Here is a 19,679-nt window from a genome sequence, read left to right as displayed (position 1 = left end):
AAAATTATAAGTGATTTATAGAGACGTTTCTGTATGGGTGTGTTAGTCCGTACCTACGTATGTACTTTTGTACGTTTGGGATACATTTCTTCATCTTTTAATTCTCGAGAAAGAGTCAACATAATATTGACTTCAAATAAACTTTCTTTTAAGAAAAATAACATCAAGAACAATAATGAAGACTTTCTGATTTTTTTTTTTTTTGTTTCGATTCGACATTATGACGTCGTATAGATTGTATACACAAAATTCAATTGACAATTTTTTAGTAATCCAGTTTAAATTCTCCAGACTTATTTAATTTCTAACAAAGGTTATATTTCAAAAATTTGTCAAAAGTACTACTGAGTTTGTTAAACGTCAAAAATATCTATACAAAAAAAACTTTAGGCTTCAATTACTAATTTTCGAAGATCTTTAAGAAACAAGTTGGCTTAATACTATAAATTTAATTTCATCGTTAATTTTTCCCAGTCACTTCTTACTATAATTTTTCCAAAGAGCCAGATCAAGAGCAGGATTACTTGTGAGAAACTTAAAGCTCATAGATTTTTGAGATTAAGGCAAATAAATCTAACAAAAATGGCATTATATAGCTTTTTTCAAATAAACACAAAAGAAATTACGAGTAAGTACTCGTATGATGCTGAAATTAAAGTCACATAATTTCGTGTTCACATTTTTATTGCTATAAATTAGGTTATGTACATAAAAGTTATGTTTGCTATCAATGAACTTTATGAGAATTCTTAAGTTGATTTTTTTATATTTACGACCATAATTTTATTATTATCACCCTTTCTTCACTTTTGCCATCTGTTGTTTATGTAGTAGTAGAAAGAAACAAATGCATATTATGACATGAAAAAAAAAATATCGTTGCATTCGCTCAAAACACATAAAAATTGATACATAACTTTACTATTCTTTTATGGGAGGTATATGCTTCGTATATGTATTATACCTTTATTACGTTAACTTTTTTCAAAACTAATTTTTTTTCCTTTTTTTAGAATGCTCAAAACAGAGATTACACAGGAAGCACAGGTTGATCGCTATACAGCATCAATAAATCTAATTGAGAATTTTAAATTTTTCGTATTGAAAAATACGTAAAATACGTAACCAACTCTAATTTCTAATGTCCGTTGTTAAAATGACTTATATATTTCATGCAACTTTACAATTTTTACTAGAGATTATATAGTGCAATAAATGTTTGTTCAGTTGTTGTTAGTGTGCACTTTTGACTACTTTCCGTCTTCAATGGGTTCGATCAACAATCCAGAAAACAATTCGTGACAGTCCCCTATATCAGACCCATCAAAATCATAACGTAAGTGTAATTTACTTGCTCTACCATCCGTAGCAAGATTTCGCGAAAAATATCGCTTTTATGTCCGATGTTGGAGTTCTAAAAAGTTCTAATACCACTGCTCTTGTTATTGATAAAAGAAAACAAATCGAGCTTTGTTGAAATCAAAAAACAGTTCGCCAAACTGATTTTATGGTATCCTTGCTCGAAATACATATTCTGGGGGAAAAGATGGGCTTCATTACCAAAAACGGATTCTTGAAAAACATATTTCAATTCCTACAGAACCACAATTAAATTTAAGATTTCTTTAAAGATAAGGGATTTGATTTACAAAATATTATTATCATTGGATGTTATGGTACTGCCAACAATAATGGTTGGAAAGGGAGGGTAAATCGTGAGATGAAAGTAAAACTATGTCGAAAATTACAGTGGGCAATATGTTTACTTCATGTTAACGAATTGACCCTAAGGCATCTTTTCACTAATTACAGAATAGAATCTTGGAAAGAAATTTAAATAAATATCGTAACATTTTTTGACCCAATAACTGGACCTAACAACATGATGACGTATCTACTCACTCAGTACGCATAAAAAAGATTAGACAGAGGCCTAAAATTTGCACTTTCTTTAAAGCATGTCTTACTACTGGTCTTAATATTATTAAATAACATTAAGATTAGTACACACAGTAAAAAAGGAATTCTTAATATTTGCAATTAAGTAAGCGGGCAACGAAATTTTGTTGAAATATATAAGGATTCATACCGAAACTAAAAAAGATTCTGGGATGCGACTCACACTGATAACTTCAGATTCCGATTGTCGATTAGTCTTACTTAAAACTTTTGTAGGTTTTCGTGTTTTGTTAAAAAAGTTATCAATCTAAAAAAAATTAAAAATTGATAACAATATTTTGCATATGATAAAATAGTTTAATTTAAAAATCTATTTTAGTAACCAATTTTTACCAATTTTAGTAGCATTTCTTAAAATCTTTTATTTTTATATAAACAAATCCAACTTAGATGAATGAAATTAGTTTGAAGTCAATACCTTTTATTGTTCACGTGATATCGAGAACCGAACATAATTTTTACCAAATGTAAGAACTGACAAAACGGACTGTTGAATTTTTATCAAAAATTCACTGAATGTCGAAAACATTACTTATGTTTGAAACCAATTTTAAATTTTTGAAAAGACTTTTGAGTCGAAAATCAATTTTTACGAACTTTTAGAAATTCTTTTTTAGGTTTTTAGTTTTTGTTAAGATCCTTTAAATTCGATTTTTCAAAAAATTTGATCGAATGTTCAAAACAATATTTCTCAAAATTAGATTCAAGCCAAAATTTCAAGCTTTTGAAAAGATATTTAAGTCGAACATCAAATTTTACTTAATTTTGTTAATTTTTTTAGGTATTTAAATTTTTTTGTAAGAAAACCATAAATTCGATTTTTCACAATAATTTTAAAAATAAAATTAGTTTAAAGCCGATTTCTCAAAGTTTTGAAATGTTATATGAGTCGAAAACCAATTTTTACTAACTTGTTTTATTTTTTTTTAAGTTTTTATTTTTTGTAAAAAACTGTCAATTAGGTTTTTTTTAAATTTTTACCGAATGTTGAAAACAATATTTCTTATAAGATAAAATAAGTTGGAAGTCACAATCACAAATTTCCGAAAGATATGAGTCGAAATTTAATTTTTACCAACTTTGGGTAATGTTTTTTTACGTTTTTATTTTTTATAAAAACAACTGTCAATTTGACTTTTCTCAAAATTTTACCAGATTTTAAAAATTTATTCTTCCTTGCATAAAATTGTTTTGGAGATAAAACCATTTTTATTCGTAAAATTTTCGAGATGATCACTTTTTTTTCAGTTTCTTTGAATTATAAAAAGAAAAACATTAATTGTTTTTTTTTTTTTATTACAATATATCCAACCTCCCAATTTTCTTGAAAGCCCTCTTTGCATTTTCTGGATTATTATCTGTATAATAAAATGTATTTAAAGTCGATGTCTCTACTGATTCTTGGTTTTAGTCCAGTTCAATAACGATTTAAATTTTTGTACCTATTCATTTGACTCATAAAAATATTCAATTTTTCATTGTAGAGAGCTTTGCAAATGCGCGAATGAAAAATGTTTAGTTGGTTTTGGATAATACTTTTGAAATTCTTTTCTTAGCATCGTATTATATTTTATTTTACCTTGCGTACATACCTTCAACTTGCGATCCATTATTGTTAAAAATTTGATTTTTTTTTTTCACAAACGTATCGTATTCGTTTTTCTGAGCTAATATCTCTAAGTAAAATATTACTGGTTCCTTGCTAATGGTTCTAAATATCGTAGTTTTGACAGGAAATATTACAAAATATTTTGCAACATCTGAAATGTTTGTACATTCATACTTCTTTCGTAAGTGGATAATATGTGATCGAAAAACGTGGAAGGAAATGTTCTATATTATTTTCTCCACGGATAAGTTAAAACTTTGGGTTTAAAAAAAAACCTTGTTTCCCTAAAAAAAAACTATGATATCGATTGGAAGCATAATGCATATTGTCCCCATACTATAGATAAATAAACGATGTACACGCTTGTATTTATCTATCGACGATCCCGAGCGAAGGGAAAACCTGCCAAGTATTAGTTCATATAAACCATATACCCTTTTCTCTATACGCAATATATATTAATACATTTTTACCCTATTTACATATTTCAATTCACGGAAACCCAACAGTTCATTTAATGTGTTAAATAAATTGCCACTTTGTTTTTTACCTTGAGCGCGGTAAAAATAGCACCGAATCTCTCAATCGCACACATCTTCGAACTATACGATTATCACGCATTCACTCTACATCTACTTGTGTTGTGGTGGCAAGCCTGTGAGGAATAGTAGCACAGCCACAAGCAAATCATAGAATTTAATCTTGCTAAGCCTTTTATACCCGCAGGAAAGTGAAATTATTTTTTGTGGGAACAATATAAACTTGTACCCAGCAAGAGTGAATGAGAAGAGACGAAGAACGCCCACCACCCACTCAAGGACAATAAACAGCACCAGCCAGGGTTTATTTTTTTTTATTTTGTTCGATAATAAAGAGCTAGGGGAGTGCTGAATCTGAATCTGAATCGTAATCATCCCTCGCGTTTGGCTTCTTCAATTTTTCACTCGATTTGCTTGTGTACAGCCTGTTGTCTGCCTCATACCCCTGTTGAGTTACAATTTCGTTTTAAGCAAAACCATTGGGGTAAAAAAAAGGGCAAAACCAATTATCCTTCTGATCCCTTTGGTGGCATTTCGGGCCTAATCCTAACTTATATAAACAACACGAACGAACACACTCTTAAGCGCGATGTAGAGCACACGTGCTCTCATAAACTAAACTCAAGTTGTCAGTGTGCATGACGTGATGTGTTCCCAGTTTCCACTTCCCGCAAACATCAGTGAGAGGGATGGGTGGTGGTGAAGGGGGTAGTGATTTTATAACCATTCGCAGAATACCAACACACTATATACACTCGTTTTAGTAATAAAAGGATTTGGAAGGATTTGTACCTTAACAAACGAGCAATTCAATAGAGCCGCCAGAATTATATACCTACATACCTGATGATAAACTTAAAATCACTGTTTTCGCTTTTATACTTACATTATTATTGCGAGTGCTTCACGCTGTGACTGTGAGCCTCGAACTGCTACAGTGCTAGTTCATGTTGTTTATCGTTAAGATAAGAATAGACTAAGTATATACCTATGTCAGATGAAATACCTATTATAACTCGGTATTGCAAAAACAAGCACTAAAAATCTGATTATATAGTGATTAACTTATTCATGTGACACGATTCGGGATAATTATCATCTACTTACAAGCTCTCTTTAATATTTGTTATTTATTATGGGAATGCTTGCTTTTTGGTATAAATATTCTTAACAACTTAATTTTGTAAAAGAAAAAGTTTGAGTCATATTGGAACCTTCCCATCGACTTGACGCCCTATGGAGAGTTTTAAGAAAAAATAGTTAATTCAAGATCTTAAAAGACTCTTTTACCACTAAGAAAACAATTACACAAATGGCCAATGAGCTTTTTTGACTATTCTGGTTGTCTGGTATGTTGATTTAATTCAATCTTAATTCAAATATAATCCAAATCAGTTTTGTAATTTTATTAACTCAAAGCAAAAAATTTAGGTTTTCCTGCGACATAGCACTTTCAATCAGAGCTTTTCCTGTGAGCCTAATAAAATCGCTAATATGTTTCAAGGTGTTTCTATAATTTTACCTGTACTGGTGAAGTAAATAAGGAGTATCTTAAATATATTCAAAAAATCAAATGGGGTGGCGCAACAGGGGAGAGTACGAAAACTTTGGCGACAAAGTTTGATGACGGATTTGTATAGAACAGTTAAAAACAAGCATTTTTTACTATGGGAGGGGGGGTCTATCTCCCCCCGTTTAGGCGGTAGGGCCAATTAAAAAAAATATGTAAATTCAATGGAAAAAAAATAATTAAAAAATAACGGTACTACTTAAAATTAAGTATTATACCTTTTTTTAAAGCCAACATTTTTGTCTATTAGCTTGTTTTTAAATCAAGTTTTGTAAAAAAAATAGTTTTAATGTCAAAATTTGCGCAAAAAAAGCAAAAAAAGGGTTAAAGTGTAATTTTTCAATACTTCAAGATTAATTACCACTGTTTTTATTTCAGAATTTATTGCTCTTATTTGTTTTTGATCAAAAACTGAAAATTAGATGGTTTTATGTCTTTCAGTTTTTGAGAAAATCGAAAAAAACCACAACTACTATTTTAATTTAATTCTTTTTTTTTGCTTGACTGGTCTTATTTTGATAGTAACAATTTTAGGTGCGAGTTTGGTGGTATGCAACAGTGGGGTCTGTAGGGGGGCATGCTGTCAGGAGTCACGTCAATTCTCAATGTGTTGAAGGTATGTAAGTCTCGTCAGTGAATTCATCGTCCGTACTAGTGTCACTGTGGAGTTCGTTAAGTTCGTCATTGATGGTCAAGAGCCGAGGTTGTTTTGGCGGTAACACACCTTTTAGGTGTTCACTGCGAACGTCAAGTGGTTCGAAGTGCTTAACTTGCAGACCCACACTTTCTTTTACATCAATCAATCATCTTGCACCCACCGAACCTTGCTCCCTTCTTACCTTGCACGCACTTGAACTTGCACCCACCCCAAATCCTATTGTGTATCCAAGCAGGGGGGTTGCAGGTGGGCAGCATGCCCCCCTACAGACCCCACTGTTGCATACCACCAAACTCGCACCTAAAATTGTTACTATCAAAATAAGACCAGTCAAGCAAAAAAAAAGAATTAAATTAAAATAGTAGTTGTGGTTTTTTTCGATTTTCTCAAAAACTGAAAGACATAAAACCATCTAATTTTCAGTTTTTGATCAAAAACAAATAAGAGCAATAAATTCTGAAATAAAAACAGTGGTAATTAATCTTGAAGTATTGAAAAATTACACTTTAACCCTTTTTTTGCTTTTTTTGCGCAAATTTTGACATTAAAACTATTTTTTTTACAAAACTTGATTTAAAAACAAGCTAATAGACAAAAATGTTGGATTTAAAAAAAGTTTTAATACTTCATTGTAAGTATTACTGTTATTTTTTAATTATTTTTTTTCCATTTAATGTACATATTTTTTTAAATTGGTCCTACCGCCTAAACGGGGGGAGATAGACCCCCCCTCCCATAGTAAAAAATGCTTGTATCAAGCCCCTCTACCAAAAACCGTTATTATATCTTGTCGCCAAAGTTATCTTACTCGTGCCACGCAACATACAACTCTCAACCATTCCTGTTGCCATTAAGGCCGAATGCGAACGGCTAGTTTGAGAAAGCACTTTTTCATGACAAAAATTGCTCTTGAAGGATTTGTCAATTCCTCGCAAGAGGCAGTACCCGCGAAATTTTTTTTTTTTTAAATTAACGTGGCACAGGCAGGGATTGAACCCAAGACCCCTTGCATGACAGTCCAACGCACTTTTTTTTTTTTTTTTTTTCAAATTCATTTTTATTTAATTCAATCTTAAACCTATCTTAAAGCTAGACAAAAATTCATAAAACTAGCCTAAATTATCCATAACTTACAACTAACTTAATGGTCCCATACGGACACTCTAAGCTAAACTATAACACTAATTACTAATGCCTTTCGGCCTTAAGATCTATTTTACTTCCATTTAAATTTTATTTGTTTTGTTTTTATTAGAAAATTTTGAAAAAACTAATATCAATAACCTTTTTTATTTATTTTTACTTACAAACTACTTAAAATAAGGTCCTTAAATAAAACTTAAAACTAACTTAAACTACCTATTCTACCTATAAACTACTTAAAACTAGAACAACCACAGCAGCAAATCTAACTATATAACATTTTTGTTTTTCATATTTCGTTGTCTTTTTTTTTTTTTTTTTTTTTTTGTATTTTTATTTATTTTTTTAATGTTTTTTTAATTTTTTTTTTTAATTTCTTGTTTTTTGTTTTTTTATTTTTTTTTTTCGTGCCACCATGCCTATTCTACTTAAAACTAAACCCTAAAACTATAAAACAAGTATGTAAGCCGGCCAAGGCTTAAAGCCCCATCCCGACTACCCAATATCAAGTGCCGATTGAAGCCACCAAAACTGGTTCTCCTGCTTCACCCTATCAGTTCGGTCCCGTTCGGACACAGCCCTACTGAACCGAAGGAGCTCTGCTCCGCCTTGTGCCATGACGTCCCGATTGTACAGGAGTCGCCTATCCACGGTTCTTCGTCTGACGTGGTAGATTAACGGAACTGCCAATCTATCCTGTATCAGACCGCATCTATCTAAAAAGAGGAATGCCTCTGGGGGAATGAAGCCGCTCAAGCGTGCACTCTCAAAATACTCGTCGTTCGGATAAAACGCCCCGAAAATTAAATTGTTGGTCGAAGACATAGCTCTTGCAATGTGACCTCGAACGAGTTTTATCACGAAATTGTCAATTCTGTTGATTCGAGCCCCGTTGTATAGGACCTCGTTTGAATAATAATGCACATAAGAAGATTCGGCTGTTCGATATAAGCCGGTACAGCGTCGTAAACACTCCCGCTCGAACACCCGAAATCTTTCCATCTGGGAAGGTGCAACAGTCCAACGCACTAACCATCATGCTACGGGTATTAAAGCTATTCCTTGTCAATTATTCTTCATCCTTAAAAGTTGATCTTGCTGATGTACTAAAACAACTAAACATTTTAGGCTTCATTCCCATAGTCTGCATTTCTGCTGAAATACTATGTGTTCCAATAACAGAGCTATTTAATCAATCAATGTCTTCTAGAATTTACTTTGGAGAGGGGAAAATGTCGGTAATGTAGTAAAATTATAAGCGCTTTGCTTAACTTTCCATCATTCCAAAGATATTAGGTAGTCTTGTCAAAGATATATTTATAAATAAAATAAATTTTATTGCGCAACAGTTCGTTCAGAACTAGGGCCTAGTGACATACAACTCTCAACATTCCTGTGTGCGATGGACAACTCTCAACCATTCCTGTGTCAGGGAATCAGAACGGCTAATTTGAGAAAGCACTTTTCATGGCAATAATTACTTTTTGGAGAATTTGTCAATTTCTCGCAAGAGCCAGTGCCCGTGAAAAAAAAATAGAACGTCTCATGGAATACGAGAGTCTTTAAGTCTTTGCTGTAGATTTTTTATTGACGCTCATTATAACCTAGACTAGACATACATAAGTTTAATCCTTCAGGCAAGTCATCTTTACTTTGAGAGTCTTACATTAATTCTTAAGTATTAGGGATGTTTTTTTTTGTAATGTCATCCGTAAAACAGTTGAAATTTGAAGCCTAAAAAGCATCTTGATATTCTTAAAAGAAAAGATAAAGATAATCAAATTCACGTCTAACTCTGTTTTTGGTTCAGCTATTCTCTACTATAAGATCTTGTAAATGTTTTCAAAACTAGCTCAAGGACTTTGAAGAGAGGATTCTTAAAATTCTGTTGTGAGGTGTTTTATGAGAAGCTGAAGGTTTGATTGGCAGAGATGACTAGTAGGTACCTTTAATTAAAAGAATTCAAGATTTTGAAATCGTTTTTATTTTTCGTCTATCTATTTACATACATTTAGACATATGTTGGTATGTGTTTCAAAAATTTTAGCTGAAGTATATCATGTGCGAAAGTGAGCCCTATAACCAACACGTGTGCTGTTTCCAAGAAGAGATCAAAAGATGTTTTAAGTGTGTCAAATAGTCTGCGTCCCGGTTATGTTAGGCTCTTTTTTTGCAAAGGATGTTGTGGAATCTTGTTTTGTTTGTGTGTTAGTGAGGGACATTATAATGTTTTTTGTGAAAAATTATACAATGCAAAAATAAACAACATCATCTACAACAGGCACACATATATTATATTGCCAGCAGCATCTTAAAATAGAACAACTATCTTATGAGTTTATGATGTGCAGTGCAGAGTATTTAAGTAGAGTTATTTGTATTAATCATGTTTTGTATGACGTTTTGTTCGTTTGCGGTGTTTTCTGGTTGTTTTTATTAACTAACTTCCTTAAGTTTTCAGTTCAAAATATTATATATTGTTATTCACACTTCTATACATAAAATAATGATGGTGCCCGCGATTTCTCCTGCGCAAGATTAATATTTGGACAAGCTTATTTTGTTCTTCAGACTATTCTTATCTATGTACCAATGTTTTGTGGTTAAATAGTGTGAAGACAGGCAGAGTTACTTTGAGAGTTTTTGCTTGCTGTATGAAAAAAAAGCGTTCTTTAAAAGTAAAATACTTACCGTTTTAGTGGCTTTAAATAATGTGCTTCACAGTCATAGCACTACTTAAAAATAGTGTCAAAGATATTAGTTGGAGGCCCATATTTCAAAGCTCCATTAGTATGAGATAAAGGTATTTCTACATTTTGTTCTTTAACTTGTTGCTTTACCAGCTCAAACGCAAGAACCTGCAACAGCAAACGGCCTAACAATCGCCCTAATCGCTGATCACGGGTCGTGTAACATAAAGATCCAACCTAATTCTAGAATTGGAAAGAAACAAGAGAAGAGGAGAAAGGGCAAGGAAACACACAGTAAAAGCACAGTTTTGAAAGAAGGACGTTTTGGGTAAAGTGGGGTTTGTCTTGGTTGCATTGAATGACTTGTTCGCTTTTCCTTGGTTGAAGCGTAAGGGATTCACCTAAAGTTAACAAGTTAACTAGCGTCCTTAGGTTTAAGGACTCATATTGAGAATTATGGTTCTTAGCTTAGCTTCTATAATTCACCAGAAGTTTTGAAAATGTAATTTATTGATATTCTTTGAAAATGTAAATGATTGGGATGCGTTGTGAAAACTATTCTAATCCCTGGCTTCTCAATCACTTAGATGGGCTTTCCTATAGTAAATTATATAAAAATTGATAATTCAATGTCTCGAAAACAAAAACATTATTTAGTCAAAAAAAATATTCTTTTTTGAAGAAATAATATCAATTACTTTCTTAAAGCTTTTCCAGGTAGTGTTTATCATATTGCTACATTATTCCATGTTCTAAAATACTGGTTTTTGAAAATTGAGATCAAAATCATTATTGCATGCCTTAGTTTTAAAACATTAAGGTATCTACTATCTTTATAAAACTGCCTTGGTTTAAAAAGAACAAAAAAGGTAGTTAAGTAATAAAAAACAAGAATAAAAACTTTAAGATTTGCTCTAAATAATTTACCCATCAAAAACGATTCCACCTATAAACAATGCTCAAAGTGATAATATTTGATGGTGCTAGAAAAATTAATTCTATATGTACCTCCACGATGATGTTCAGAGCTCAGTTTAAAAGCCCACTTAGCGTTAGCAACAAAATGTAAAAAGAAATATTGTCGTTTTGGCCATTTGCCCAAAAAGAAAAAAAAAAAACAATATGACAATGCTTCCCTAATGAGTCATTAAAAGTTTTTATTTAATGACACCATTAACAAAGGACAGCACATTAATGATATCGTCTTTTTCTTATATAATTGCAGATTTACAAAAAGAATACCAAAATACACAACAGGAGATAGCATTGCTGCTTGTTGAACAAAAATAAAACAAAATAATACCGAAAAAAAACTCCTTCATCGCCACCATCATAGCTGGATGTTAAGTTAAGCTTCCCCTTCGGCATGATACAAAATTTTGCAAAAAGCCAACAAAGTGGCCGAGTATCATAAATACCAAATAACATCATCAATCCCATGCAGATGATCCTGATGTAGAATAGACCGGGGGATGGTAGAGAGCGGTGTGACGATGATGAACATATCGCATAATCGTGTCCATCACAGCTACAGAATTTAACTCAGTTTATTTCTTTTTGCTCTTCCATTACTTCGACGAAACATAATCATATGGGCTGCCACTGTCATCAGCAGCAGCAGTAGCAGCAGCAGCAATACAAGCCGGAACAGGACCTGCTATTCAAATGAAGCAATTTCCTCGGCGATAACAATAAAACCTCACTTCCTTCGCAGGAGGCTCTGTATACAGACACATCCAATCGTACAAACAAGAGCAGAAGCACAAGCTCTTAGCAGAGAGGCAACATCAGCACTGCGTCGCACTGCTGTGCCCCACCCTGCCTTCTCATCATCGTCGTGGGTATAGTACCTATAGGTATATTCATAAAAAGGACTCTTGGCTTCCTTCCTGTTGAGGTCGTCAACGTTTTGGTTTTTGGATGGAGAAAAATATATATTTATCGTAAAAAGTAACCGCATACCACTGGGGTTACGACTGACGGGATTCTTGTTCTGAATCAAAAGGCCAACACCACCGCGCCGCGCTGATGGTATGTGCCTCTTTCCTCTATAACCGTAGAACCAACTAACCAACCTTTTTCCCTGCTGCAGATCGATGAAAGTGCTCAACATATGCAGGAAACATAAAGGATGAATCTTATATTAAATACATAATTAAAAAAAAAAAAAAAAAAGATATTTTGCTCCACGACTCGTGCAAATGACGTGTAATCGCATAAAAGTTACTATATATACATTATAACGCACGTGATGTGTGGCAGCCATTCATCCAAAGCGGTACATGGTTGTAGAAAATGTGCCGATAATAATGACAGCTACCAAGTTGTTATTCTGAAATTTGTACCTTAAAAGCGAACACAACACCACACAACAAAGCAATCGCATTAACATAACATAAGATACTAAAATATCTATCATACCTGCCCCCATATAAACCAACATAATATTATAAAGCTCCTGAGATTTTTTTTAATTCACCAACCGACACATTCCAGTTTGTGGCATTAACGTAAAAAATAAGGGCTTACTCAAAGCAAAAACTCCAACCTTTTTATTAAAAGCAACAAATCTTTTGTTTATTTATTTTTGTCTTTTATTTCTTTTGATCGACAAAATTTTGTACGGCTCTGTGATATTTATTGTGAAAAGAAAAGTGCGTCGGGGATACCTGTGTGCGTGCGAGTTCTTTAACCTTTTAGTTTTTTTTCGGTTGTATTTTTAATTGCGTGAATTTTGTCTTATTGTTTTTGGTTTTAAATTCTCAGTTCTCAAAAAATTGTTACTGTACATAACTTGCGGCGTGTACCTCCTTCCTTGCTTAAGATAAAATACAACAAAAACAAAAACATGGAGTTTGCTTCTCCGATTATATTTTGCATCATTATGATTTGTTTGCGACACATTTCATCGCATGAACACGCCGATGGATATAAGCCAGGTGAGTTTTTGACATTTTGATGTTTTATTTTTACTATTTAGTACGTCTCAACATACATAGATTTGTTTCCAGGTTTTGGTACGTAACCATCTCAAATTTTGTATCGAAATTAAATCCATTTATTGTTTAAAGTCAAAAATACAAAAAAAAGTACATATGCAAAAATATTAAGGTGTGTCCACATCATTTTAGAAAACATTGTTTAAAAATGTTTCAAAAAAAGTGAGCATAAGACTTCTGAAATGTTTCAAACAATTTTCTTTGGTCTGGACGGACTCATCTTTACAAGTTCCCGTAAGGATTTGAAGATCGCCCGAACACTTGTATTTTAAGTTTATTTAACGGCAATACTTCTTTTAAGGATACTTTAATAGGCAAAATTTAACTAACAGTAGCTCTACTACTACTGGTTAACTCCTTCTTACTGACTGAACTGTTATAGTGTTACTTTTGACGAAACTAAATTGAACATCGTCAAAGATTTTTAAAAACAAGTCTTGATTGCAAACCGGTTAGCACAATATTATGAATTCGGTTTGAAACTACTTCTGTCATAAAAAAAAACCGTATACACTGGAAATCTCTACGCCAATGAAGACTCAAGTCACCCTGGCCCTTAGCAAAATTCTTTTTTCTAATTTTTAAATTATAGTTTTTGAACATCTTTCATTCTCATTATTCATTAACGATGGATTTAGAACTTCAAAAGCATTTGATGGAATAAATATATGATGTTTTATGAGAAATCCAATTTTTGGCTAGTGGTGAAAAACTGACAATATACCCAGAATTCAAAACCGTGTATGTTGGGGTGTAAGATTCCTGGTTTCGAAAACAGTCGCCACCAATATTTTTAATTAAATTTTTAATATTTAAATTTCGAACTCGAGATTTTAATCAAACATGAAACAGAGAATTCTAAAAATATGGGTCCTCAGATTGCTTCCTGTCTTCTGAAGCCTAAAGCATGGTTATATTGACTTCAAATCTGGAAATTAAGGTTTTAAGCCGGTTCGCGTTAGAGTTTTTTAAATTTTAAATTAACAGTAGTCCCCATACAATTTTTGTTTGATCAAAAATCGAAAATTCGAATTTTCTCAAAAGTAAACCGATGTAGTTCTTATTTTTATTTTCTGCTAATTTTTTTTTAATTTTGCTTCTCTCAATATTTTGTTTTTAAGTTTTCTCAAGAACTAATCAACTGATTTCAATAATTTTGTCTGGAGTTCTTATAATGTTTCAATAATATTTGATAATCAAAAGTGTCATTGTTTTAATTTTTGTTTTTAAAAAAAATATTGAATTTTTTTTCGAAATTCGATATCTTGAAAATGGATGATAAGTTTTTTACGGAATTGAAATTGTAAAACGTTTATTAATAAGCTCTAAGTAACTACATAGGTACCAAAAATATTTTTAAACTAAAAATGAAAAAAATTATATAGGTAGACAATCTTAAACTACAGACATCATTTTAAAAAGACTCATATCGGATATATGACCAAGTTTGACTCAGAGAAAAAGGGCCTTTAGTGGCTGCTTTCAATGGTGAAGCTCAAGATGAAGCTGAAGGTTTGGTTCTGTCGAAATTGAAAAGTACGAAAACAAAACACAGCACTTCACTTTTGTGGTCGTTCTTTGCTTCAAAATTGGCGTTTTTAATCAAAGTTTCTGCTTCAAGGGTTTCTAATCTTCACCCATTGTATTCAGGCGGTCACTTTCCCATAAAGTAGTTTGGAAAAATCCATACCTGCTATAAGGAGTCCATAGGTGCTATAAAAAGTTCATAACGCAATCAATTCTTTCTATGGGGGATGGTGTCACCTGTCCACTGTGGCCAAAAGGTTGATATTTTGTTGAAACGAACTGAACGAAAAAAGCTAGTTCTCTCTTTGTTAATGGCAACAGTTACAAAAAAAGACAAATGTTTTACCTTTTCATTAACATTGTAGCTTACTTCGGAGAAAAGTAACTAATTGAACTTTATCATACATTACAGCTTTAAAATATTTGTGACATTATTCATAGTCAAATATAATAATTACCTTAAAGATAATTTCGGAATTACTGAAATAATAATGATGGTAAATTGTGTATTTATGTATGACAATTGATAACACAATATGACGATTTTCTGTAGTATAGGCATCGAACTGTTTGTCATTGCTTCTAACAAAAGACCACTTTATACGTAGAAGCGACTGATAAAAGGTCATACTTTCACTTATTATTGTTCTTCTTACATTATGTTAAATGTTAATGTTAAATGTAATTTCCTCCATTATAAATAAATAAATTATGTAACATTTAGAAAAGAAGCCGTGTTAACAGAATGATAGAAGATCTTGTTCATTTTTGATTTTTTTGTTTGTTGAATTGTCTATGTTATATTAGCGTAGTTCGACAATCTATGTTTTGTGGCCTTAAGAAGTAAGGCCAAAGTAAAATTTGTGGACTCTAACAACTTAAAAAAATGTGCAAGAAGTTAAAAAGATTTGTATAAATAAAATACAGTTAAAAAACACATAAAATAACATTTTTCAACCCGCTGTCTTCTGTCTGATGAATTGACTAAGATTCGAAAAACCGGGCAAGCTTTTCATGTGAATCCGGCAGTTCCTTTTGTGTGCATTTTTGTTTTGATAATTACACTTAGACTAATATTAACAAAAATTATATGACCTTAATGGTATCGGTAATGCCCTACCTGTGGGACCTAAAGTTTTTTTTTCCATGCGGATACTGGCTTTGGCGAAAAATTGAAAAACTACCGAAGAGTGCTTTCACAAATTATCCGACCGGACCGGATTCGGTAACAAAACTGTAGGTTTTCGCACACAAGAATGGTTGAGAGTCGTAAGCCAGGAATATACTCAGCAGACTGTTGCGGCACTTAATTTACCTTACTTTGTAGTACATTTTTTGTTTCTAAGGCTGCTTTCTAAAAAACATTTCTTCGTTCAAGAAAACTATACCATATTTTTATATCTATTTTACTTTTGTCGATGATTATCGAAAGGAATACAATAAATAAATAAATAACAGGACGTATAATCCCGTATCTTATCTTAAAGACTAACGGTCGTTAAATTACATTACTGTAAAAACATAGTACTACAGTAAAGTCTAAAAAACAACAATTTACCTTCTTTTCTTCTTGTTATTGTAAATATTTAATATACAGGGCAGAAACTTTTTTTGTCTCAAATATTTTAATACATTTTTGCTGTTGTTTTTTTTTTGTTTTGGGTACAACAAATTTTAAATTTGAAAAACTTCGCATCCAAATAAAAAGTGATATAGCTTCGAGATATCTACTTAAAACTCTTGCATCCCATGGATAATAAATTTGGCACAGAATAATGAACAGTTACCTTCTTTCTAAGGTCCTTTTTTTTGTTTTTATTTTTAACGTATCCAAGTAAACAAGAATGAAATCCTCCCTTTAACATTAACTCAACCAGATAACTATTGCTCCCTGAGGCCTCTTCGATAACGTCAGTCTGTACGACTTCGAGAAATTATCCGTTGCCTTAAACTTCACTGTGTATAAAACTGTATCTGTATATATGCAAGTACATAATATCCATCTTCTATATACTTAAAGTTGCTTGGTACCTGTACCATGTCGTACATATATACACACCTACAAACATAAATCTGTTCAATGTTTAAAAGCAGATTTAACTCCCAACTGAAAAGTAAAATCGCAAAATGTGCAAAAATAAAAATAAAAACTTATAAGCCGAAGAAGGTGGGAAGATACCTTACAGCTATTGAGGTTCTTGAGAAATCTTTTGGTTTTGAATTTCAGAAACGGTGGTGATACATAGATACAAAAAAAGGGAAAACAGAATATACTCGTAGTAGGTATAAGACCAAGTATCCTTGATGCAAAGCAAATAAAAAGAAACAACAAGATATAATCGATTTAAAAATAAAATAAAAACTGAAAAAAAGCTGAAAACCAGTGGTGATTCAATCCTCCAAGCAATTTACTCACAAATTGATGAAATAAATTTTCCAACACACTTATTTCCTTAGAATATTTTTGCCGTTCTGAAAAGAAAAGAAAAGCCTTCTGCTCAAAATACCCCAAAACCATACCATTTTACAATTTTATATGTACCGTACCTACTCTGCTCTGCTCAAAACCGTTCCGTTGCTATCCATTCACCTTTTGCGGCTTTCTTATATTTGTAATGGCGGCTTGGATGTGTTTTCCTGTTTTTCTTTTTTTTACCGTATTTAATGTCTTTTGTTTTATTTGCTTGTAGAAAATTATTCTGCCTTGCGACACCTGAATCGTTTTTGTAGAGTAACTCGTGCGGTAACGAGGAGAAATATTAAAAAAAAATGGAGGAAACGAAAAGACAAATTTATAATGGGACAGGAAAATTGAGATGAAATAGGGTTGCGGTTAAGGAATCTTAAATGGATTTTAGAAGCTTTCCTTCATGCCTGCCGTTGCCGTTGTGAAGACGATGTCTTTAATAAAATATATGCTCACAACATTATTTTTAAATTTTATACCTACCCACCTATCTGTACATAGTTATGATTTTTACGCTCTAGAAGATCATTATGGTGGCTTTTCTTTATAGGGGAATGTATTAACATAATACACCCTGCCTTGCTTATATTTATATTAGCTATCTCATAATTTTAATTAAGTCAGTCTTAAGGCAAATACAAATGAGAATTTATTGGTTTCGTATTGAATATACAATTATTAGAATTTTTTGAAACGAATTTCCAATTATCAAGTATATCAGCCATTGTTGTTTAAGTAAATTAACTTTCGTATCGGAAATGTCTTTAATTAATTAAAAACAAAAATGTAAGGATGTAATTTCATAAGCTTTGTAAACCTTGAAAATTTTCGCATAGAAGACAAATTTCAACTTTTTCCCATTACCAGCTACGCTATTATAATAGGTTTGGTATAGGGGTGACAAATGTGTTTGAGGCAAGGGCATACGCCTGGAATGGAAGCATTACTTTTGGATAGTTAATATATTTTAATTTTGTATACTCAAAGAATAAAGGTCTGAAATATCAGCATGGAACGATCAACCCTCATAAAGAAGGACCAAACAAATATTTTCACTATTTAATAGGTTTAAGGCGTACCTTATACAGTAGGTTATTTAAATTATAAGACCCATTTCTTTGTGTAAATTCTTAAAAATTGTATACAAAATTGTAAGGTTTAGTTTTTCTTTAAAGGTTAACCAAAATGCATTTTCTTCAAAATAAATATTTTAGAGTTAAAATCGCCAAATCCTTCTCCGACGAGTCACAAGTAACTTCTTCCGAAGTTCTCTGCCGTCAACACAATGTTTCAAGAACTTTAGCAACATTTTTAAGACGCAATTATAGAAGCCGCCACTGACGTGCTTACTTTCAAACAGCCACCAACAAGAAACCCCTGGTTTGATGGGGAATGTCGGCAGGCTGCTCACGGCCTCGAAAGCTTAACGAGCAGGTGAAACGAAATTCAAAAGTACATAAACTTCCAGCCGAAGACTGCAAAGAAGAAAATGGAAAAATCAAAACTGAACCACAGTAAATGCAGAGGATATGGAAGAACCACTTCTGCAGACTGTATAACGGCAACGATGAAACGAATCCAACTGTCAGGCAGGATGTTCCATTCAATATAGACGACTAAAGTCAACAATCAATTTTTCCCGATTTAGACGAAGTAAAAACTGCCATATCTATGAGCTGAAATCTAACAGATAGAAGGCTTGAATGCCGAGCTCTTCATAGCAGTTGGAGATAATTTTGTTAGAAGCACAATCGATCACATATTAAAATTATGGCAGATCCTGGATAAAGCCGAAGAACATCAAACCAACACCAGCTCTTCATCTATGCCAAGGCCGCATTTGACAACATCTAAAGGAACGAAGTGTAATGAGTCATGTCTAGATTTGGCATCGCTGCCAAACTTGTCAGTTGGTGCAGATTGACAACGGATAATTCGCACTCCATAAAGTTTGAAAACAACACAACCGAACCTTTCGATGGGAAAAAGGATATAGATAAGGTGATGCGCTGTCATGCGATTTCGTTAACAGTGTTGAAAAAATAGCGCAGGAATCATACGTCAATACTAGAGGCACCATCTTTCAAAAGTCTCTCCAATTACTGGCACATGCTGATAACATGGACATACTAGGAAGAACTTAACGTGAGTTCAATGGATCGGAGTAAGTGGATGAAAGCCTTTTAGGTTGTTTCAAGAGAAAATTGATCTCATGAACTACGGTTCCGTATACATAAAAGTCAATTTCTTAGACTTACCCAGAAGGTTAAAAGTCTAACTAGTGAGATGGAAGGCCCGGAAATTCTTCAAATCCACGCTCACAGGACAACGCTATAAATGGAGATCCCTGATCACGTGGCGCACAGAAGTGGAAAGTGACGTCACCCAACTTATAGTGCGCAACTGGCGAAATTTAACTAGGGACCGAGCTATATAAAGAAGTTTGTTAGGTGAAGCCCTAGTAAATACATAAGAAAGTAAATTATTATATTGGATGAAAAGAGGATAGATAGAGGAT

General features: G+C 32.6%; 1 protein-coding gene across 1 annotated transcript in view; it reads left to right on the top strand.

The window, feature by feature from the left end:
• The window catches only part of LOC129944902 (hemicentin-1), a 287,304-nt gene that overhangs the window by 101,673 nt on the left and 165,952 nt on the right, over window positions 1-19,679 (top strand). Inside the window, exon 2 of the mRNA XM_056054565.1 lies at window positions 11,394-13,107. Coding sequence (XP_055910540.1) covers window positions 13,017-13,107 — 91 coding nt within the window. The 5' untranslated portion in view covers window positions 11,394-13,016. The remainder of the gene's footprint in view (window positions 1-11,393; window positions 13,108-19,679) is intronic.

Source organism: Eupeodes corollae, chromosome 1 (assembly GCF_945859685.1).
Source record: "Eupeodes corollae chromosome 1, idEupCoro1.1, whole genome shotgun sequence".
NCBI lineage: Eukaryota > Metazoa > Arthropoda > Insecta > Diptera > Syrphidae > Eupeodes > Eupeodes corollae.
This window is presented reverse-complemented; position numbering and strand designations above follow the sequence as displayed.